The sequence below is a fragment of the Borostomias antarcticus genome (genome assembly GCF_949987555.1).
Source record: "Borostomias antarcticus genome assembly, chromosome: 17".
NCBI classification, from domain to species: Eukaryota; Metazoa; Chordata; class Actinopteri; order Stomiiformes; family Stomiidae; genus Borostomias; species Borostomias antarcticus.
In genome coordinates this window covers 21,953,733-21,976,190 of record NC_140250.1, presented here as the reverse complement: position 1 = coordinate 21,976,190, position 22,458 = coordinate 21,953,733, and the positions used below count along the sequence as shown (strand labels likewise).

Sequence of the window (22,458 nt, the reverse complement as noted above, 5' to 3'; positions counted from 1 at the left end):
AAAGATTGATGGACAGAAAGGGGGATAGCGAACTGGACTAATTCCGAGAAAGCAGAAACGGATTAAACAAGAGAAAACGACAGAGTGGGAGGAGTCGTGAGGCGCGGAGTGCAGAGGGGACAGACGGAGCCGGGTGGATGTTTGGCTGGAGGTTCGAGCAGATGACTGATATGGAAAAGGTCAACGTCACGGCCCAGACGCACCGAAAACACACAGCGACAAGCCTTGTTCACACTACAAATTGGCTTGTCAACGTGTGGAATGCAGGTGTCGGGGGGGTGAGGGGGGAGGGGGGGGGGTGTGGGGGCAGAAAGGCGGAGGAGGCTAAGTGATATGGTGAGAGATGAATGGCTTTAGGGGGCACCTCCCCCCTCTGTGTGTGGCACTGAGTGCAAACCCCTCGAACCTCCCACCTCCCGCCCAAGTGGGGGGGGGAGGGGGGCGCCGACTCACCTCTCTGACATACTCCTCCTGCTCCTCGCGTAGCGTCAGCTCGATGAAGATCTGCTGCAGCTTCTCGTTGCAGTAGTTGATGATGAACTGTTCAAAGCTGTTCTCCTGTGGAGGCACGACCCGTAGACACCGTTTAGCCTCGTGCTCCGTCGCACAAACGCACGCGTCGCCCACCGCCCAGATGCGCACGGCGGGACGCCGCACGGCATCGCCGCGTACGTCGGGGCGGGAGACAAACTCGCTAACACGCCGGCTGTCCTCTCGCTAATGAGAAGAGCGCACGGCCATCTGCCGCCACCTGTTTCCGTGTAGTCTTCGCGAGCCGCCAGCCTGCACGCATGTCCCTGTGGGGGCCCCGGTCCCCAGACATCTCCCCGGTCCCCAGACATCTCCCCGGTCCCCAGACATCTCCCCGGTCCCCAGACATCTCCCTCGGATCCCACTAAAGATTCCGGAATTCCTGAGGCCATTCCTAGCCATGTTATGTCACACGAGACGAGGAATATTTCAAACAAACAGATGAGAATCTGTTCTCTCTCCCTCCCTCTCCCTCTCTCTCTCTCTCTCTCCAGGGTTGTGGGAACTGGTCTCTCGTAGTGTTGAGGCAATGTTCGCCATCCATGCAAACAAGCCTGGAACTTGGGGCCTGGAACTTTCTGACTTTCTTACTGACTAGATGACAAGCTTATTGCTTTACAGCCACTGTTGAACACACAGTGTCTTGGACAAAAGATAGCTGATCGTAAATCCTTATCTAGACTTACAGTTCCTGTTCAGTATAGGAAACTTATGAACTGTGAAATCTTTCACAGGTCATAAATAGTGATCAATTATTAACCATTGCAAAATCACAATTATCCCCTTTTACATCAATCGTGGCCATATGAGTTAGCATGATCTGTTCTTGGCTAGCAGTATCGCCATTGGTTGGGTTAGGTAGCTCATTTGCTTAGGATATGCTGGGTTAGGACTACAGTAGTAGTAAAAGCACACGGAGGTAAAGGTCACATTGGTCCACTAAGCACACAACAACAGAGCGAGTGTTTGTTCGTTCGTCCTTTAAAAAGAGCCATGATACAGCGCGGTCTGCGCTCTCCGTTCTTTGACAGTGAAACCATTATGCCTTCACCCCCCCTGAAACGCACGCCACGGCAAACGGTACGCTGCATCTATGGCGGTGGTCGGCACGTGGCTATCTCCAAAGGGGCAGCTGCTGCCAGGCCGAAACAATATAGACGTTTGTTTTGTTTCGGCCGGGCGGCACACTGCCTCCTTGGATACCTGCGTTGTTCATGATAAGGAGCTGAATTAGGACTAGGATTAGAGACTGAGATCACAGCATGCACACGGCCACAGCAAACTGTCCTCGGCAGGCTTACTTACTCCGTCCTGGCCGGCCAGACACAACAACATTCAGGAGAGAGGAAGGACTTCGCAGTGAGTGGGGGAACGTGGGATGTGAACACATGCACTTCTGGAGGTTAGAGACTTCAACAGAGGCTTATTGATCAGAGCAGTAGCCTGATAACAAGCTGTTGGCACGTAACCGTGGGCGTTTTCTGTCGAATTTCACTAATCCAACTGGACGCAACTCCTACAGAGCCATATCCTCACCTCAAAGATCTCAAAGCCGTAGATGTCCAGGACACCCATTACCTTGTGGCGTGTTTTGACTTGAGCCTGAGAGGAGAAAAAAAAAGACATTCATAAGACACACAATGAAAATGTTGATGGTTCCCATACCTATATTGAAGGAGGTAGAGAATGTGAGCAGAGAGTAGAGAGAGAGAGAGAGGGTCAGGGGACGAGAGAGAGAGAGAGAGAGAGAGAGAGGGTCAGGGGACCAGAGAGAGGGTCAGGGGACCAGAGAGAGGGTCAGGGGACCAGAGAGAGAGAGGGTCAGGGGACCAGAGAGAGGGTCAGGGGACCAGAGAGAGAGAGGGTCAGGGGACCAGAGAGAGGGTCAGGGGACCAGAGAGAGAGAGAGAGACGGTCAGGGGACCAGAGAGAGAGAGAGAGGGTCAAGGGACCAGAGAGAGAGAGAGGGTCAGGGGACCAGAGAGACGGTCAGGGGACCAGAGAGAGAGAGGGGGTCAGGGGACCAGAGAGAGAGAGGGGGTCAGGGGACCAGAGAGAGAGAGAGAGGGTCAGGGGACCAGAGAGAGAGAGAGGGTCAGGGGACCAGAGAGAGAGACGGTCAGGGGACCAGAGAGACGGTCAGGGGACCAGAGAGACGGTCAGGGGACCAGAGAGACGGTCAGGGGACCAGAGAGACGGTCAGGGGACCAGAGAGAGAGACGGTCAGGGGACCAGAGAGACGGTCAGGGGACCAGAGGTAGAGGGTCAGGGGACAGGGTACCTTGATGCTTTCATTGATCCTGGTGACCAGCCAGCTGAAGAGACGGCTGTAGAGGTTTTTGGCAAGGGCGTCACGGGCATAGTACGCCTACAAAACAACAACAAAAACGTTTCAGATAGTACACAGGAAACAAATCAACAGAACACGGACACATAAATACCTCTAGTTTCAGTGACCTCATCGCTAGCCTGATTTAGGAAGGAAACGGGCCGAAGCTTCAAACTAGTGCGCTATCAAGAAGAGGACAGCTCAAGTAAACACGCAAGAGGTTACAAATGGGTTACAAAAAGGTTACAAATGCTATGACGAGAACTCAAGTCGGCATGACGTCTACCAGGACACAGACCAAGACCTCGGATAAACCGCGGTGGATGTGAGCGCGTACAGCACCGCCGAAGTGAATTCCATCCAGGCATTCCTCTCATTCCATGTCCCCGTGGAGCACCAGCGAAATGATACATTCAGACGTCTGGGTGGGCGTGTCCTCTGGGTGGGCGTGTCCGCGGGGGGGGGGGGAAACATGACTCCTAATGGTCGAGACGGTGCATCCGCTGGCTGCCGGCCATGCTGTAGCGAAGCCTGTCATCGCTCGCGTGGACTCGTGGACGCACGAACGGCACGCGGACGCAGAAAGGGAACACGGCCAAACGTGCACGCACATAACGGGAGAGTGTGAACTTGCGGTGCCTTGGGGGGGCGTGGCAGAAACGCGACCGGCGAGCGAACGATTAATAGGGGTCGGCGGCGGATTAGCTGGCGATGTTCTAGCGCTAAACTAGCCGGGGGTCGCTCTTAGGTCGCTTGCTGAGCTATGATTGATTGCCGCAGTCTCTCTCTCTCTCCCGGTGTTGTTTATTCTACGGTACCGGATGTTTGCGGAGGGGATGTTAGTGTGTGGGGGGGGGGGGGGGGGGGGGGGATCAGGCAGGATCAGTGCCACAGCGTCAGGGGGTTCTGGCTTCTCCACAAACCAGACCCCCCTACAGCGAGGACGGTCATACCGCCGATCAGGAGACGGACTCTTTTCTAAATAGCCCTCCTGTTCTAAGCTGCTCTCCTGGAGTAGGAGAACTCGTGAGATACGTCTCTCATATCAGCACCCCCCCCCCCCCACCACCCCCCCATCCCACCACCCCCTCATCCCCCGCCATCTCACAGAGCTCCAAAATGTGACCTAGATCTGAATTTTCCAGTAGAAAGCTGCTCATCTATATTTGATTGTGTTCGTGTGGTTTGATGTTGGGGGCAGGGTGAGTGAGGAGAGGAGGAATTGTTGGGGGGGGGGGGGGGGAGGTGGGGGGGGGGAAGTAGTAACGTTCCCCCTCCACGGTGTGTGGTAGAGTACCCGGTGACCTGTCCTAAAGAGCGTACTGGAAGTGCGCAGGACGGCCGGTTCCTGTTCTGACCTGCGCCACGTTGAGCGTGGTGGACACCTTCTCCATCTTGGCCTCCACGGTGCGGTAGCTGAAGGCCCTCTCCAGGACCGACTGCTCGATCCCCAGCAGCTCACACATCTCCTTCAGGTCTGTTGGCAGGCAAAACAGGTAAATAAAACACACACATACACACACACACACACACACACACACACACACACACACACACACACACACACACACAAAAGGAACAAGAGACAAAGAAACAAAACATCAGAGATGCAAATACACCCTATGCTATTTGCTTAATAGAGAGCAGCTGTGACCAATGAGGCTCACCCCACCTACTCCTCATGGTTAGGGAAGTACAGTGTTGTTATCTCAGCCACCAATAGGTGGCAGCAGACATGCATACAGTGAGAAAACCAAGCACATAGGCACATACAGACTGGCAGTTGGTAATGTACTGTATTATGTAATGGATTACTGGGTAACTATCTTATCTATATACAGCACGTCATTCTAACCAACTTATCTAAACAGCTATCATAACTACCACAGCATTATTTGTTTTACTTTAAACGGATCCACGCAGAAAGAATCAAGAAGCTGGAAGGCTACTGAATTTGCAACGTGAAACAAAGACAATAGCTGTGTTCGGAATCGCTCCCTATTCACTATATAGTGCACTATATAGGGCGGCAGCCATTTTGTTTGTAGTGTCCGAATTCTCCACGGAATTTTCCTTCCCTATATAGTCCACTATTTATTACCCACAATTCACCTTGATTTGCAGGGAACAGTGCATGTACCCCACATTTTCTCCGTTCCCTAGGTAGTTCACTACATGGTGAACCCTATATAGGGAATAGGGAGTGAGGGAACGAGGGAGCGATTCCGAACACAGTTATTCACATTACAGCTCCGGTTGGGAACTGTGCCGCTCACCGTTCTTGTCCTTGACTCTGCTCTCGTCGAAGCCGTTGACCCGAGACTCGGGTTTGAACTCGATGTTGCCCAGCTTGAGCACGGCGGCCACCAGCTCCAGCACCGACTGCACCTCGTCCTCCATGAAGCCCACGATCTGCATGGCATTCTGGGAACAAGGTAGACACCTCATTCAGTTACTGAAGACAGACAACGCAATTCACCGGGGAGAGGGGGAGAGAGAGAGAGAGAGAGAGAGAGAGAGACAGAGAGAGAGAGAGACGCGGAGGAGAAACAGAAGCAGGGTGCAGCGGCAGGGCAGAGTGCGCTGGAGTCCAGTAGACTTCGAGTCGGACGATGTCTGGCTCGGACACAGCGTCCTCTTAGTCGTCGACGCTAACAGGAAGAGATGGACTGCGCGCGGCGGCCGCGCATGGCACGACGGGACGACTTGTCAGTGTCGGTGTGTGTTTACTTGTGTGTGTGTGCGTGCACATGTTTGTGTATGTGTGTGTTTGTGTGTGAGCCTGTGTGTGTGTGTATGTGTATGTTTGTTTGTGTGTGGGTGTATGTTTGTATGTGTGTGTGTGAGCCTGTGTATGTGTGTGTGTGTGTGTGTGTCTGTGTGTGTGCGCGTATGTTTGTTTGTTTGTTTGTTTGTGTGTGTGTGTGTGTGAGAGAGAGAGCCTGTGTGTGTGTGTGTGTGTGTGTGTGTGTGTGTGTGTGTGTGTGTGTGTGTGTGTGTGTGTGTGTGTGAGAGCCTGTGTGTGTGAGCCTGTGCATGTGTGTGTGTGTGTGTGAGTGCATCAGAGTGAATAAAAGGATGCAGCTGCTGTTTCTGCCCCAGGGTTCTCATGCCAGCCTGTCCAGCTGCATTGTGCTGGTGTTTGTTTAGGGGACGGCCTGTAGGTGGAACTACCCTCCTCTCTCCGTCAGCTCAAAGTCCAGGTGGTTGGGTAACAGGTTAAAGACGTATTTGTTCAGTGAGGATGTGAGAAGCCCGGACCACATCTTGGCCTCTGTCTCAGAGAGCTCTTGAGCCGGAAAGCAACCTGGCACTACCATCAGTGTAGTCAACGGCAGGGGCTGAGCTGGAGTTAATGGTGATGTACGGGAACACAAGTAAACTGTATGTGTGTGTGTGTGTGTGTGTGTGTGTGTGCGTGTGTGTGTGTGTGTGTCTCACACACTCACCCTCACAGTCCTGAAGCTGGCTGCATCGTCCAGCCCGTTGACGGTGGCCGAGTCCAGACTCAGGTAGTTGTATTTGCTGAAGTCTCGGTCCAGCTTCAGCTTCTCTGTGCGTCAGAGAGGAAAGGTCAAACACAGTCAACATGGAGTACGGAGTCAAACACATCAGCTAATCGACATGGAGTACGGAGTCAAACACATCAGCCAATCAACATGGAGTACGGAGTCAAACACATCAGCTAATAAACATGGAGTACGGAGTCAAACACATCAGCTAATCAACATGGAGTACGGAGTCAAACACATCAGCTAATCAACATGGAGTACGGAGTCAAACGCATCAGCTAATCAACATGGAGTACGGAGTCAAACACATCAGCCAATCAACATGGAGTACGGAGTCAAACACATCAGCCAATCAACAAGGAGTACTGAGTTGCTGCTGGTGTGGAGGCGCCATAGTACATTTTACTACGGTAGATTGAATGGCTTTTTAAAAGCCCGGGATCGAGTGTCAGGGAAGTCCAGTCCAGTGTCTCAGCATGGTACCATATCGGATTACGTGTCACATTAACAATGGCACAAGCTCACCGCTCTGATGTCTGAGCACCGGTGAAACTAATCAAAGACCATTATATTGTCCTTCCTCATCTAGAATGTCCAACAATGTCCAGAAAAACAAATAGGAGGAACTGGTTCCATAGGCTTTGTTCCCTGTTGACTCATGTTTAAATACTGGTGATGTGTTTGTTTGGCATCAAACATGTTTGGTGTGTGTGTGTGTGTGCATGTGTGTGTGTGTATGTGTGTGTGTGTGTGTGTGTGTGTATGTGTGTGTGTGTGTGTGTGTTTGTGCAAGTCACTCACTCAGCGTGTCATCTGAGGCTCCGGACAGAAGTTGGTAGAAAATGTGGAAGTTCCTCTCTCCGCGGGGCTGTTTGACCACCCTCGACTTCTCCAGCAGGTCTGCAGAAGGAACAACAGCAGGGGGAACATCAGGAGAACGTCGGGGAACCGAGAGGATGAGACTGTTCCAAACAGACCGCACAGAACAGAAGGATCAAACGAGGGTTCGGCTAGGAGGAACGAAAAAAACGGTGGTTTTTAAATGAGGTATCATTTCATTTAATACCATGATGAATCTCTTATGTACGAGTGGTTGGCGTCTCGGCAACATCTGTCGGGCCAGGCTGCTAAATATTAGAGTTTCCAAGGTGACGGAGCCACCATCAGGCCTCTCATTGTCCATTGTGTGAGTGGAGGAAGACTTGAGGGCCAGGAAGCCCCAGAGGAGGAAGCCTCACGGGAAGATCTAACGCCAGCCCTGTACCCATGGCTACTGACCAGAGAAAACAACAACTAGCTTGAGAGGGTGTGTTCTCTGCGGTTAAGACGGGACGGATTTAAGATGAATTAGTCTGGTAAGCCATTTCCTCAGCGGCTGTTGGTTCATACTGTAGAACTCCATGTGCTACGAGGAAGAGGAAGGTCATAAACAAAAAAGTGAAGCACCTCCTGCTTGCTTGACACACACCCATCTTCACACACCGGTCATGGAAGTGGAACCCACGGCTCTACACCTCTAATTCAACCGAGCCACACAAGATGAAATGCCACCTCCTCTGTTCTAAAACTGCAGTTCAAAAGCTTTGACTTCAGCTCCAGTTTTGGAAGCGGGTGACGTTCTGGAACTACAAACGTTGTGTGTTTTCTTCTCGGCGGTTGTGTGTGAGCGCCATTTATAAACGGGAGCTGCTGCAAACCATTCGGTTGTCACCCGTCGGCCTGACCCACCCACTCTCCGGGAACTAATAGCGACGTGTACCACTTACAGGCGCTGGCGCGTCGCCACTGGCCCGCTAAAGAGGCGGGGCCGAGTCAATAGCAGGCGTATTTAGGGGTCAGCGGCTATCAGGTAAGGCGGCCGTCAATCTGTGCCGCCCACTGCCGCTGCCACGCTTCGGCGCCATTGTCGCTAATAGGCTCATGAATGATGCAGGGTCTCTTTAGAGAGAGTGGCTAGCCAGTCAGCGCTGCCTCTGTCTGAATTGTAATCAAAGTAGAGTAGGCTAGAGGACTCCACAGACGGACAGGGAGACCCATCTGCTTTCTCGTTCGCCCGCCGCCGTTTCTCTGCCTCGTTCGCGAACGCGACATCGCTCCGCGGCAGGACCGCAGGCGGCTGCTCGCCAAACTTCGAAGGACACAGAGAATAAGTTGCAGGAAGTTTGGACAAAGAATGTCCCTGAGGGGGGTGGGGGGGGGGTTTGGGGGGGGCTCGGTCGTGACCTTCCACCTTTTGTACGCTCAAAGAGCTCACTCGTGTTATTGCTTTTTACTGCTGAGGCTATGCGCCGTTTTTCATCCCTGCTGTAAAGCATTTGTGAAATCCGGAACGGCATTTCCAGCGGACTGCAATCCAGGATACGCACTATTAGATAAACAGACATGAAAGCAGCAGTGTTTGACATGCGACATGGCGTGCTGTAGGAAAGAGAGCCCGCACCCTGTGTTGTTGCCGTTTGGACTGGGATCTAACAAGCCATTCGACCGCGTCCCACCATGCGACTGTAACCAGGACAGTGAGTGACGCTGCTGAGTACGGGTGGCTCTAAACCCGATCCCTGCTCCGCTCTGTGATGTGACTGTAGTGTGACCGTGCTCCCTAGGACTGCTGCTGCTCTTTCTCAGTGAAAAAAGGGCCTTGGGGCAAAATGAAAAGAAAAACACAAAAAAAACGCGGTGTCAGCTGACTGCTGTTGTGTAAAAAAGAAAAGACAAAATTTACTGCCTGTGACTTCTGAGAGACCCCCCCCCCCCACCTAAAGGGCTCTAGGGAGGCCAGTTACTACTTCCATCCATCCCTGTCTGTGGCTACAAAACAGTCACATGTCCTCCTGCCATCCTGCCATCATAAAGCTCTCCTTGTACGGGGAGATGACTTCCTATGAGACCTCCAACCGGACAGACAGAGAGGCATCTGTGACCGGGAGATCGTCGGGCCCTCGCCGTTTCTGTGACCTCAGGCACATCTCTCCACATAGACACAACAGCCTGGAGAGAGATAGTGAAACTTAACGTGGGTGGAGGGGGTAGAGAGAGAAATAGAACAAGAGAAAGAAAGAGAGAGAGAGGGAAAGAGAGAGAGAGAGAGATAGAGAGAGAGAGAGAGAGAGACATTGTGCAACACATTGCCATGAGGCTCAAAGTGCTTAATTGCCCCACTAATTAATGATTAAGTTCATTAGTAATGTGCATGTCTGGGCTTTTAAACTAGCATGCTGAGGGCCTGAGGGAATGAGTGAAGATGAGAGAGAGAGAGAGAGAGAGAGAGAGAGAGAGAGAGAGAGAGAGAGAGAGAGGAGAAACGGAGCAGAGAGAGAGGGAGAAACAGAGCAGATTGGAAAGTAATTCTCCACTGCAGGCTGGTTTTTTTAGTCCTGTGTCCTTGACGGGGAATCAAACGGCATGGATATTGATCAGCTGCTCTCTCTGATGGGCCGGCAGGCCACACTGGGACAGCTGTATGCAGCGCGTCACGGCCGGCCTGGCCTCCGTGGCCCTGGCCAGGCGCGTGTGTGAGGAATCATTAACAGGGTGGGCTGATTAGGGGATTCAATTGAAATGTTGTCACCGGGAGATGGCAGCAGGGGGTCCATGCAATCGCTATTGGGCTCACATCACTGGCATGAGAGGAGCAAGTGGGATGAGTAGGTGTGTGTGTGTGTGTGTGTGTGTGTGTGTGTCATACTCACAGTTGCTAATAACTCCACCCAGAGGGTCTCCTTTGAAGTCAAACTCGATGTCCATATACTTCCCCTGTGGAGAATAAGATAAACATAGTGAGCAAATAAAAGTTGCTTGCTTAGGTAAATCAGTTACCTTTTTGGAAGCATAGAGACTTTCTAAGCAGGCAAAATAAGATAACACGGATCCATTGGGCCGCGCTAGGCACAGAGCCCAACGCCTGATGACCTAGCATCAAAGACCCCAATAGCACAACAGGGTTGCTATCCAGTACCGCAAGGCCCTGGCCAGTCTCTCCAATAGAGAGAAAGGACACACACACAGGGATCACTACAAACCTCACTGAAATATGAGCCTTACACAAGGCACTGAAGGCAGTAAGAGTCTCTCCAAACTCAAGTAATTCTGTCTCCGGGCACAGATGTGTTCATAAAGTCGGCTGCCAATCATAAAATAGGTTTTTGCAGTGAAGTAATGGACTACTGTAAAAAGGAAATTACTTCTTCATTCCATTGGAGGAGTAAAACAAACCATCTCTCTTCCTCTAAGTTGGACTTGGAACACTGAGCCCAGTGTCTCTGACAAACTCTGATCTCCCCTCAACCCACCATCCTTCTTTTATTTATAGTCGGCAGTTCACAAAAAAAAGCAGTCTCAGCTGGATAAGTCGTCCGCGGCCAAAGACCAACTAACGTCCCTGCTTCCCTGTGTAGAAGTAACAGATCGACCTGTTTGTTCTGCTCAGAAGCAAATGAGTTATTATGACTGGAGTGGAAAGTTGCTGCTCATCCGATGCTTTACACCAAGGTTACCTAAATATAACCACATCAGACACAAAGAAGGGGTTGGTGAGTGGCATTGCCAACCAACTGGCGCTGAGAGTGAAGGTGCTAGAGACACAACCGTAGTTACAGTATGTACAGTCGTCAATCACCTTGGCTTATGGAGGATTCTATGGCAGTGCCGTGAACAGTCGTCTTTGACAATCTCTTATTCTCTGCGGCGGCAACATGGCGGCAACACCCACAATGTACTACAGACTAAATAAATGACGACTGTTTGGCAGTCTAGACTAGAACCTCCAGGATAGGGGCTGAGGCCGCGGGGGAAGGCATGGAGGGCCTGGTTCATTCCCGAGGCTGGGTGTCGAGGCTATCTGAGATCGGGGAAGGCGTCCATGACGCAAAGACATCGGGGTGGAATCTGAACGAGCCAGCTGTTGCCAGAGAGCACCCCCAGAAACGCCGTGCGCCAGTGAGCGTGAGAAAGCCTCGGTGAAAAGCTGTGGTGCTCTAGACATGGCTCTAGTTTCATAAGTTTCATATCTCCAGTGACTGTAAATAACATGCTTGCCTAGATAGGTGTACCAGACAAAACAGCCTCAGTAAGAACAGTGGTTGCAACACACTGTGCTGGTGCTATCTGCATCAAAGCCTCCGTGAAAACCTTTCATACCGTAACATTTTGTGACAAAGCAATGCTGGGAAGCCATCTTCACACTACTCATGAGTCATAATGGCGGAGGGACATAGGAGGATGCCACGTCAGTTTGTCCTGCGTGGGCAGCTGGCCAGCTGCAGTAAAGAGAGCAGTATTACAGGTCAAAGGGCAGCGGGAGAAGTCAACTCCTCCTACGATTGGTTGCCAATGCTGTCTCCACGCCAGCGGAGAGTCCCAGGCTGATTTGCATGGTCTGTAATCTCTTAACGGTAAAGGCCAGGAGCCGTCTGTGAGGGCGGGCGGACTGGATACAGAAGAAGCGCTCAGAGACATCCCTCCTTAGGAAAAAGAGACAGCGCTGCTGTACAAGTACAGGAGAAAATAGCAAGTCTCCAAACACAAGCGATCTTGGCAGGGGCCGTCGCCAGACATCTGGAGACGCTTGCCAAAACGGTAAAACACTGCCGACTCCAGTTTCATTTCTGTTCTGTCCTCGGCGGCGTTCCTGCAACTGTGATCTCCCTGGCGCTCCGTCAGACCCTACGCGGCGTTGCGTGCGCGGACGCCGGCCTGAAGAGACTCGCCGTGCTTAAAGCGCAATCAGCGGTGACGATGAGCAGACGAAGGTCCCCGAAATGAGCGATCCCCGGACGCAAGAGCGTCACGGCCTCTGCACAGAACATATGGCGACCTCTGCTCGGCAAGACAGAGCGGTAAAACAAAAAAGGAGTGAAAGAGAGAAAGACTCTCGAGTGCCAAAAGGAGAGAAGGAGCGAGCGGTTTGTGCATGCTGACATCTAGATCAAACGTCCACATGTGTTTAATGTTGAGCAAACAAACTCAGGGGAAACCATCAAAGCAGGTAACCAGCCAGGAACTGAACAAGGACACTTACGAATCGGGACGAGTTATCGTTTCTCACTGTTTTGGCGTTCCCAAAAGCTGAAAGGGAGAAAACATCAGCGTATTAGCACCAACTACACAGACAGGGTGGTTCATTTCAATGCATCACACATGAATGGAAAGTTCCAGAACCTCAAGGGAAGTGCCACAGGAGTCCTGATCATATCAGCGACATGGCTTCAGATTACATTTCTAATCTCAAGCCTTCAAACTTGTTTGTGCCTGTTTTTTTAAACAGGAACAAACCATTAAGTTAGGATCATGTGTCTTGTCCTCTTTTAGCCGTCAGTCATGCAACACCTGGACTGGAAAGCTATTTGTCCTGACAAGGCCTCATAATTTGGACCTATTATGTTATTGAAGGGTATGGATTCAAATGAAGTTCTGAAGCTTTTCACCTGTAGGTTTAGCATTGGCTGAACCAGCGGTCTCGCTACATTTGAGTTAGAGGGCACACTGATGCCAAACAATGAAAAACATGACAGCCTCCATTAAAATTTAGCAGTTAGAAACCACCCCTAAATGAATGAGGTGCAGGTTCGTACATGTACTCATGCATAGGCTTGGTCATGGGAATGCTGGAACTCCGTTCTATTCACTACTCCTCTATTCACAAAACCTGTGAAACCGCATTGTACTTACTGTATGTTTTGATAGCATTAATATGTTGTGCAACACATTGCCATGAGGCTCAAATTGCTTTAATTGCCCCACTAATTAATGATTAAGTTCATTAGTAATGTGCATGTCTGGGCTTTTAAACTAGCATGCTGAGGGCCTGAGGGAATGAGCGAAGATAGAAGAGAGAGAGAGAGAGAGAGAGAGAGAGAGAGAGAGAGAGAGAGAAACAGTGGAGAAAGAGAGTGGAGAGAGAGAGAGAAAGAGAGAGAGAAACAGTGGAGAAAGAGAGATAGTGGAGAGAGAGAGAGAGAGAAACAGTGGAGAAAGAGAGATAGTGGAGAGAGAGAGAGAGAGAGAGAGAGACAGAGACATAGAGCGGATGGAAAGAGAGAGAATGAAAGAGAGAGTGTGCGTGTGTTTGTGTCGGAGAGAGAAGGAAAGAGCCAGCAGCGTGCAGCAGGATGTCTCGTTACAGCCAGCTGCTAACGCCTTGCAGATGTTCTCAGGCCGCGCGGCAGCTCGACACTGCGCGTCGCTTCATCATTCATGGGCATTTCCTGTCTGCAAACCCCTGTTAAAACGCAGGTCTCGCCACGCAAGCGGCAACCGGCTTTGCGGGATTTCTGTACCGTAGATGACTAGGGAATGTTGGAAATTTATAAAAAGGAATGGAAATTGGACAGCGTTGGACACGGCGTTGCTGAGTGAAGGAGAGCGGAGATCCTTGACGCATGATGGTTCTCAGACTGTTGCAGTCACGGACACAGAGGCGTCTCAACCGACATATGTTTTTCGAGATTATCTGTAGCGCGATTTTTAGCGTGTTGAGAAGCGCAGTGACTTGTGTGAGAAAAGACAGGGGGGGGGCTCGGAACAGAAGCTAGGCGCTAACGGCCACGAGGGCGTGTCTCCGGACGATTCGTCTCACGGCCGACTACCTGACGCCTCGAAAACACTCACCCTCTAGCACGGGATTGGACTGCAGCAGCTGCTCCTTCACCTTGTTCACCTCCTGGCCCTTGCCGCACACCGCCGCCACGTACGACATCACCAGCTTGCTGGCCTCTGGATGGAAGACACGGGACGACAAAAAAACAGGGGGTCAGAGGTCAGTCTCTTCCAAACAGGCCTGAGGGACGAACGCTCCACGCCCTAAAGACGGGGAAGAAAAAGAAGTGTGGCCCAGAAAGCTCTTGCATCACCCCTCTCTCCCCAGCCCTCCAGGGACAGGGTGTGGACCGTCCAGCTGAGGCCCGCTGGGGGGGAGGAGTCAGTGCTGTTCACACGCTCCATACCCATGCACTCCTTTGTTTGGTTAGATGGAGGTGATTATTATTGCACTTAATGAACATCATTAATGGTAATGACTTCACTATGCGCCAGGATGTTTGACCAGAGATGTTGGCTCAGATCACAGACTAGCTATTGGACCAGCCCTGGGCGAAACGCCTGTATGAAGGACAAAATACCTTGCAAGAAAAAGGAGCTTGATATGAAGACAAAGAGAAGAAAGCCACGATGGTAAAACAGTTGAGTAAAACTGTCAGTGTTGGGAGTAACCGATTACTATAGTATGTCAGATTAATTTTTCCAGTAACTTGTAATGTAAGGGATTACATTTTCAGTAATTTACAGTTACTGACCTAATAAAAGTGTGATTTGCTGTACTTTTTATGACTGTTTATGTCACCAGGGTCGAGATGTGCTAAGAGTGACATCAGATTTTCTTGTGTCTATTATGATCTAAGATGCACAACTGATCCTAGATCCGCACTTCTATGAATCAGGTAAGAAATTATCTGGTTTTGGAAAGTAGTTCAAAAATAATTAAAGTATAAACTAAAGTAATTAGTAATCGGATTACCTTTCACAGAGTAATTAGTAAAGTAATCTAATTAAAATTTAAAGAAAGTTATCAGTAGCTTTAGTTGATTACTTTTATTAATCAACTTGCCCAACACAGTGAAATTACAGTGATGAAAGTACATGTTAAAATCTAGAGGATAATATCGGGGGGGGGGGGGGGGGGGAACAAAACATTAAAGAAAGCCCAAAATTTCCCCAAATCAAAAGCGGCAATCTGAAAGTTGTCACACAGAATCAGAAAGGCACAGTTTTGGTACAATGACATGCCTGTTCATGATGAGCTTTGATGACTCACCGAAAGTCAAAATAAATATGTATCTTTCAGCTATCTCTCAGGAGAGAGAATACACATTGTCGTCTGCAGGCTATCTAATAACGGCTATTGTTGCTGCTGTCCATTCAGTAGCACTTCAAAGGCTACAGACGTATCCGGATACCTGAACAGAGAAACAGAGACGCTCCCCTGACACAGTGGGAATGCTTTACACTGACGCTTCATATAAGACAGCCACTGTACTGCACCAGCCAGCATGAACAGCGCCCCTGATGTTATGAGCTAGTGTTGGGGTTAGGTGCCTTGCTCAAGGGCACAACGGTAGGCAATCACTGAAGGGAACTCAGCCCTCCAGGCAGCAGTTAAGTTCCCACCTTGTCAAGTGACCCGGGCAGGTCTCTGATGCTCTAACCACCGGGCTACTACCCCCCTCCCTCCATCCATCCCTCCCTCCCTCCTGCCCTCCTCTCCCTCAAATTCACAGGGTCTCATGCAGTCTCAGGTCAAGAAAATGATTTTTGGGGTCTTACTCAGACCAATTCATAAACAAATAATAGCAAGTAAAGGAATATTGAACAATAAACAAAAGTTCTCATTGAGCTTTAATTTTTGAATGAGTTTTTTCAACTTTTATAGTGAAATTCTTCTTAAACGCATTTCCTTTTTTTTTTTCTTCATAAATACGTTTCTTGACTTAATGTTCCTACGGCAACAGGTTCCCTCACTTTTTTTGGGAGTGGAATCAATGCATCACATTTTACAGTGGGGACAAAATAAAGTGGCAGTTGGCTAGGTAGCCAGAGAACCAGCATCACTTTGATCACAGTCGTGTTCTCTGAGGTGGAGTCATTTACTACGGTGTGATTGATAAACCGGAGGTTTGTAATCAAAAGTTACAGTAAACCACCGAGTGGTTTCATGGCTGTGGGCTCTCATCTGTTGTAAACATTAATGTATTTCTGTCCACTCTCCGGTGAGATGAGAGCCACGTGAAGCAAGTGTGAATGGGAACCAAATGTGAGAGTCAGCAGGATTGACGGCAGGTCCATAAATCACTCCAGTAGCATACAATCATCAGGCCTTCCTCTGGCACACACATGGGGCTGGAGAATACACGACTCAAGAGTGTGAATATTTATAATGTAACCTCGGAGAGAGATACAACATGCTCACACACAGTACTGCTATGATAAATAGGGGTTATGATATGAACATGAGTAGGAACACGGCTGCAAAATAACATAAATCCTGATTCATCAAAGTCAGACTTTCAAAAGCAAGCTAAATCCGCCCCCTCCGACAGTTTCTGATTATCCTGGCGGAAATTAGACCAAGTTGAAAGGTTGAATCTCGTAAAAATGTAACAAGACACCCAAATGTGAAATTGGCTTTTGATGGCTTTAGTAGGCGAGGTAATTTAAAACCACCTCACCAGGGAGAGAAGAAAACCTTTACACAGCTGTAGTGTGGTGTGGGTTTGCATTTGTGCGTGTGAGGTATGGATGTGTGTGTGTGTGTGAGCTGCAGAACATGACACCATCCTATAGGGAACCGACGCGAGAGCCTTCCAACCAGCCTCTCCTCATCCCGTTCAATATGGCCATCACCTGGGAATCAAGTTCTCAGCCAACCCTGGGAATACCATTCCTCCAGGCTTCTGTGGAACACGTGTGATTTCTCAGGAGATCACCTCAGCCTTCCAAAATTAGCCACCTAAGTGAATATACAATTCACCGGTATATTGGGCTGGCGCTGAGGCCTGCCAGGGTCAGCTGCTGCTCTACCGTGCATACTGTGCTGCACATGTGCACATGGAGGATTACAGCACCTGGAGTTTCAGGTTTGAACCCGACTCACGCGTATGCCTACCCTAAACACAGCCCCCTCACAGTTCTGGTCCAAGAGAAATCAAGACTTCTAAATCCTGAATGTTGCTGTGGTTACTTATCGTACAGTTTCCCTGAGCTCCAAACGTCCTGACATGGAACAAGATGTTCTCTTACGCTGCTAGTAAAGGGGCCCCTGGTGTTTTTAGAGCCTCTAGGGCCCAGGTCTCTTAACCCTTGAAAGGCTGGTTTTGAACAGTTCCTCTGCTGCTGATGCCTCAAGTCGGATTCTTTAGAAGTTGGTGGGGTCCAGGGTGCGTTCGATATGACTCACCGGTCTTGCCTGCTCCACTCTCCCCTGTGATCAGGATGCACTGGTCCTTGTCCTGGTCCCTCAGGGAGCGGTACGCCTCGTCCGCCAGGGCATATCTGGAAAACACAAAGGGACAAATGGAGAGGTCGATGAGAAGAATGCTACTCAAACTCCCTACAGTATGTCTATTCATTGACATCCACGCCCATGTTATTCCTGGACTGTATGTATTCTAAATACAAAGGTGGCTAAGTAGGGTATGTGAGTCTGTGATGTCAAACTGGTTAGCCTTGTTTGATGAGGGATAATGGGTCAGTGAATGTTCAGATGAGGCACATGCCTGCTGATCAATAACATGTGGCATCGCTGATAGAGACTAGGTCGCATCTGCGGCGCTGTTCTTTCGCTGTGATCTGAGCTGTCGGGGGAGTTTTTATGTGGTGGCATTTATCATTTTGCTGCAGTGTAAATCGTTGAGCATTTCCAGTGGGAACGTCACAACCTTATATTAACAAAGCTTAGCTTCCAAGTAGAAACCAGTTGTAAGCTTCAGTTGAGAGGCACATCACCACAATGCCCCGTCTTTGCATTAATCTTTCATTATCAAAAAGGGGGCTAGCGCTTGTAAAACGAAGCCCATTGTCCTTACATTCCAGGACGGTGACACAATGGGAAAGTGGGACAGAGTATAGCAGACTCAGTGGTCACCCTAACAATGCTCTGCTTGTTATTGTCCTAAAATGTCCCCTGATGCTAAAGACCAAGGGTGAGCGGAGCAGCCTGAGGTGGCGAGCTAAGCGTGATGGTGGGTGGGGAGGTGCCAGGAAGGTTGGAGACCAGGGCCCCTTGCTGTCGTTTTCAGGGGAAACGCCCCCCCAGAGGGTAGGAGGAGCCACCCGATGGCTCCAGGCCATGCCTCTTTATGGATCGCACTTGGCAGACTAACAGTCATCTACAGTACTGCTGGAGCAATGTTCCAAAACTTCCCCCCAGCCAACTTAAGAGTCCAAATTAGCCAGCAAGGTCTCCCATTTTCCCTCCGCTGTTGTGTTTTTCTACATTCATTACTCAGGAATTTTCCAGAACCACCACTAATAATAGCTATGATTGTGGAGGAAATGTTGCGTGCCGTTTCCTTTTCACTCTACCCATAACACCCGCTGTCTGGTGAGAAAAGATGATGATGGCTTTTTATTGAATAACATGGTAAGGTAACTTGTAGGCCTTTGTAGAGTCCCGATGGGTAAAAAAAAGAAGCTAGATGGACTCTTACACACCTTGGCAGACTAGATTTTTGTCTTATAGCAAAGAACTGAGAGGAGAGTTGTCCAAACATGGAGAGCCAGAGGGGTGATGCCACATGACACTTATTGCTTGTCAAACAAATAACAGAAGACTGTTAAAATACTTTAAAATACTTAGCCGTCCTACAGTAAGTCATGCATCGTTCACTGTAAATGCATCCTACAGCTTGAGACAATTTTAGAGGAATGTATCAAAATGGGCTTGCCAAGCGTTTTAATTTTAGTGTCACGTCATGATCTAATTCCCGTCCCTGAGAGTGATAGCTAGGCAACCCGGTCTTAACGATGAATAATGTTATTAATTAAAGTCGTTAGAAGCACAAGAGTCTTAGGCTGTTGGGCTCCCAGATCCCCCACACAGACAGACAAGGGCCTCACACACCACGCTTCCACGGTGGTCGAAATTTGTAGTAGTCAATCTCCAACAGCTGAACCATTGTTGACCTCTCGATTCGAAGACTTATTGGCGTGGTAGGAGGCAGCCACCAGAGCGAGAGCGAGACAGACCAATGGATTCCAGGCCACGGGAGCGGGAGTCAACACTCGGGGCCAGGCTAGCGATCGCAGCTCCAGGTTCCACGCCACCGCAGACTAAGAGCGCTGGATCGGAATCTGAGGTTTGGGCGGCACAAACCCGGTTCTGTCAGGCCTCTGGACCGAGCTCCGGCGCTGTGGCATTACGTCACTGCTGAGCCGCGCAGGGCAGCGCACCAGATGTCTGGGCTTTGTGAAAACCGTCCCGGTTGACTGAACCCGACAAAGAACAACCACTGAACAATGACCTTGGCCAAAAGAGGGGAGGGGAGGGTGGGGGGTGGGGCCTAGAGAATCAGTGGGAGGTCCCCTGCCAGGAAACATGCCAAATGATTAGCCGTGGTGTGACGTGACGCGTCATGTCCCTCCCTCCAAGCTCCCTGAACCCCCTTCTGACCCGAGCAGAACGTATGAATATGAATGGACCGATCACAATATGAATGAACCCACAAGCTGCTGCGAGGGGAAAACGAGGTTCCAACAAGGGAGCGGAAAGAGGCGACAAAGCAGCAGCCCTGTGTTTGCAGGGTGGGGTGGGACACACACACACACACACACTGGTTAAAGTTCTCTCTAGGAAGTCAAAGCAGCTCACTCAGTGACTTTAGAACCTGGGCATTAGATAGGGTATGTTCTTGCAATACACTGCAACTACACTGCTGCCACACCCTGTGACAGAGGCAGAGAGAGAGAGAGAGAGAGAGAGAGAGAGAGAGAGAGAGAGAGAGCAGAGAGAGAGAGAGAGAGAGAGAGAGAGAGAGGGAGAGAGAGAGAGAGTCCGATCAGACCATCTGCTAGGACACCGGCATCGTATAATCATCCGAGACCATGAAAGGGCTGAGAGCTGCAAAATTGATGCATTCAGGTTCACCGAGCGCCAAGTTACCATTTATATACATCACAGCTTATTTTATTAGGATCGGCGTGGAAATTATGACGACACACCAGAACGGGAGATAAAAGCCTGGCTTTGGCCCTGAAGCTCTGCGAGGCCCCCCTGGCCTGACCAGGGGCTGTGCCCCGGTGCGGGGTGGCACAGGGCAGGGCAGGGGTGGGGACCGGCTGCCTGGCACACCCCCGTCACACAGCCGTCACCAGCGGCCCAGGGCTGTAATTAAGGCTTCCTCGTGGCAGCGGTGGGACTCCAAGCCACAGGGGCATGAGGCAAGCAGCAGCGAAAAATAGCCGCTCGGCCTTCCCTCCTCCTTCTCCTCCTCCTCCTCCTTCTCCTTCTCCTCCTCCTCCTCCTCCCCCCCTCCTCCCCCCGAAGACAGGGTGAAGCTCTGAAGGATCTGGAACCTGCATGCGAGACAGAGAGAGGAAGGGGGACCTTGTCCCTCCTCCGAATGGATCCTGCCCCTTCCATCTGGAGACTTAAAGTCATGCCTCTAACGAAGTTAAGATGAAGTCAGCGCTCCGGTGTGACCGCGGCCCGCCGAGCTGTAATGAGGAGGGACTGATCCCGCCACAGCAGCAGATATTCACCCGGATACGGGTCTAGGTCTGCTCCAGCACCTGAATCGGAATTTTCACATTTTCTAAATGAGATTTAAAGTCTTGAAAGGCTCCGATTTCTCGGCCGGAATTCCAACCAGGCCAATCAGTGTCTTTTGAACGTGATTACGGAATTAAACCGCGCAACGTGATTGGTTAGGGGATGGACTAATCGCCGAGGACTCCTTCAGCAACGCCCATCTGGTGAAAGCGGCTGCAATGGGAGCCTGTTAGACTGAATAATGGAGTGAAACGAAATGACAAATCAGTCATAAGCCATGTTTCCATCCACTTGTCAATCTAATTGTGTGAGGATCGCTAAAAATATGAATGCGAATAAAGCCGGCGAACGTGCGTTTCCATCTAGAGCTTTAAATCGGATAAAGCATTTATCACAAAAGACTTTTATCGAACAAGAGAAAATCCGATGAGATCGACAGTACAAACATTGTCATTTTCATGATTTTTTTATTGAATTTTACTGTTTCCATAAGGCATTTTTAATTCGATATAACTTAATTTGCATAAAACGTGTGGATGGAAACATGGCTATAGTGTCAGAGGCTGCTCAGTTTCAGAACAGGGTGAACAATACGATATGAATTAGCCGTTGGTTGCTAAAACAAAGCTCTCTCCTAGTGTGTGACAGCTGTGCAGGCACTCTGGCCCAGGCTTGGCCAGAGATCTCAGAGCCGGGTTCTCCAGAGGCAGCTTTCAGGATGTCCGTGTCGCACACCGATAGCACGGCAGAGGAAGCCGGCGTTTCCTGCAGCCACAGGCACAGGTGGCGCTGGGACCAGCGGGGTCAACGGTCGAGACGTGGAAGTCAACGACTATTGGTCGCTGGTTACACAATGGAGACAGGGGTCACTTGGCTGGGACTGCTGTCCAACATGGTGGATGATGGAGACAGAATAATAACACTTGGGCCTGCACGCACACGCACACACACACACACACACGTGTTCCCACTCAGAGACACAGAGAAGTGTCCTTGAAAATGACTGATGTCCGACTGCTTCCAAGATTTTTTTTTAAGATATATTTTTTAAGGCATTTCTGCTTTATTATGATAGGACAGTGTAGGTGACAGACAGGAAAGGTGGGAGAGAGAAAGAGAGAGAGAGAGAGAGAGAGAGAGGGGAAGACATGCAGCAAAGGGCGTGGGCCGGATTCGAACCCACGCCGCTGCAGAAAGGACTTAGCCTTTACATGCTAAGCGCCCCAGCCCGATGAGCTGGGGCACCCCCTTCTAAGAATTTGAAGTCAGACTTCGAGGGGGTCCAGGTCTTGCGTGATGAAACTTGAACGAGAGAGCACTCCATATTTAAAGCCGTTTGTTTGATCCTTGGGAAAAAAAATGCAAAACCGACACTTAAAAATATACAAAGTTGACTACGGTAGTAAACGAAACAAGCTCTGAAAGCGCCCCCCTCCCTTTACCAGATCAGCAACAACAGTAGTCTCTGTTCAAGCAGTGTGCGGGCTAACATACAGTATGGATAAAGAATGAACCGTGCTTTTCGGCGGTCAAATCAAATTTAGTAGATCTAACCCAATTATTCAGCCCTCCCTCCCAGGCCCCCCTGTAAGTGCACCAACTAGAGAAGCCCTCCTGGAGTGTTGGCTAACAGTCTCAACCTACACACAATCGGGAGTGTGTCTCACAGTAGCCTCTGGGGGAACATGTGTGCGTGACTGGCTTCCCTCTCATCTCTTTTGGACAGGAACACACACACACATACACAACACACACACTATGTGGCAGGATGTTGGAAACAGAAGGATAAGTCAGGCCTGTTTTTAGCTCAGAGAGCTCTGGAGGACTTC

The 22,458-nt window shown here is 50.1% G+C and overlaps 1 protein-coding gene across 5 annotated transcripts in view; it reads right to left on the bottom strand.

Annotated features, from left to right (window-relative positions):
• Nucleotides 1-22,458, bottom strand: part of myo1b (myosin IB) — a 65,317-nt gene that overhangs the window by 16,641 nt on the left and 26,218 nt on the right. For all 5 annotated transcript variants that reach the window (XM_084452203.1, XM_084452204.1, XM_084452206.1 and 2 more), the window contains exons 4-14: nucleotides 17,318-17,412; nucleotides 13,978-14,082; nucleotides 12,389-12,435; nucleotides 10,062-10,125; nucleotides 7,174-7,272; nucleotides 6,310-6,413; nucleotides 5,137-5,284; nucleotides 4,219-4,337; nucleotides 2,813-2,899; nucleotides 2,068-2,133; nucleotides 454-558 (exon numbers count right to left, since the gene is read on the bottom strand). In XM_084452203.1, coding sequence (XP_084308329.1) covers nucleotides 454-558; nucleotides 2,068-2,133; nucleotides 2,813-2,899; nucleotides 4,219-4,337; nucleotides 5,137-5,284; nucleotides 6,310-6,413; nucleotides 7,174-7,272; nucleotides 10,062-10,125; nucleotides 12,389-12,435; nucleotides 13,978-14,082; nucleotides 17,318-17,412 — 1,039 coding nt within the window. The remainder of the gene's footprint in view (nucleotides 1-453; nucleotides 559-2,067; nucleotides 2,134-2,812; nucleotides 2,900-4,218; nucleotides 4,338-5,136; nucleotides 5,285-6,309; nucleotides 6,414-7,173; nucleotides 7,273-10,061; nucleotides 10,126-12,388; nucleotides 12,436-13,977; nucleotides 14,083-17,317; nucleotides 17,413-22,458) is intronic.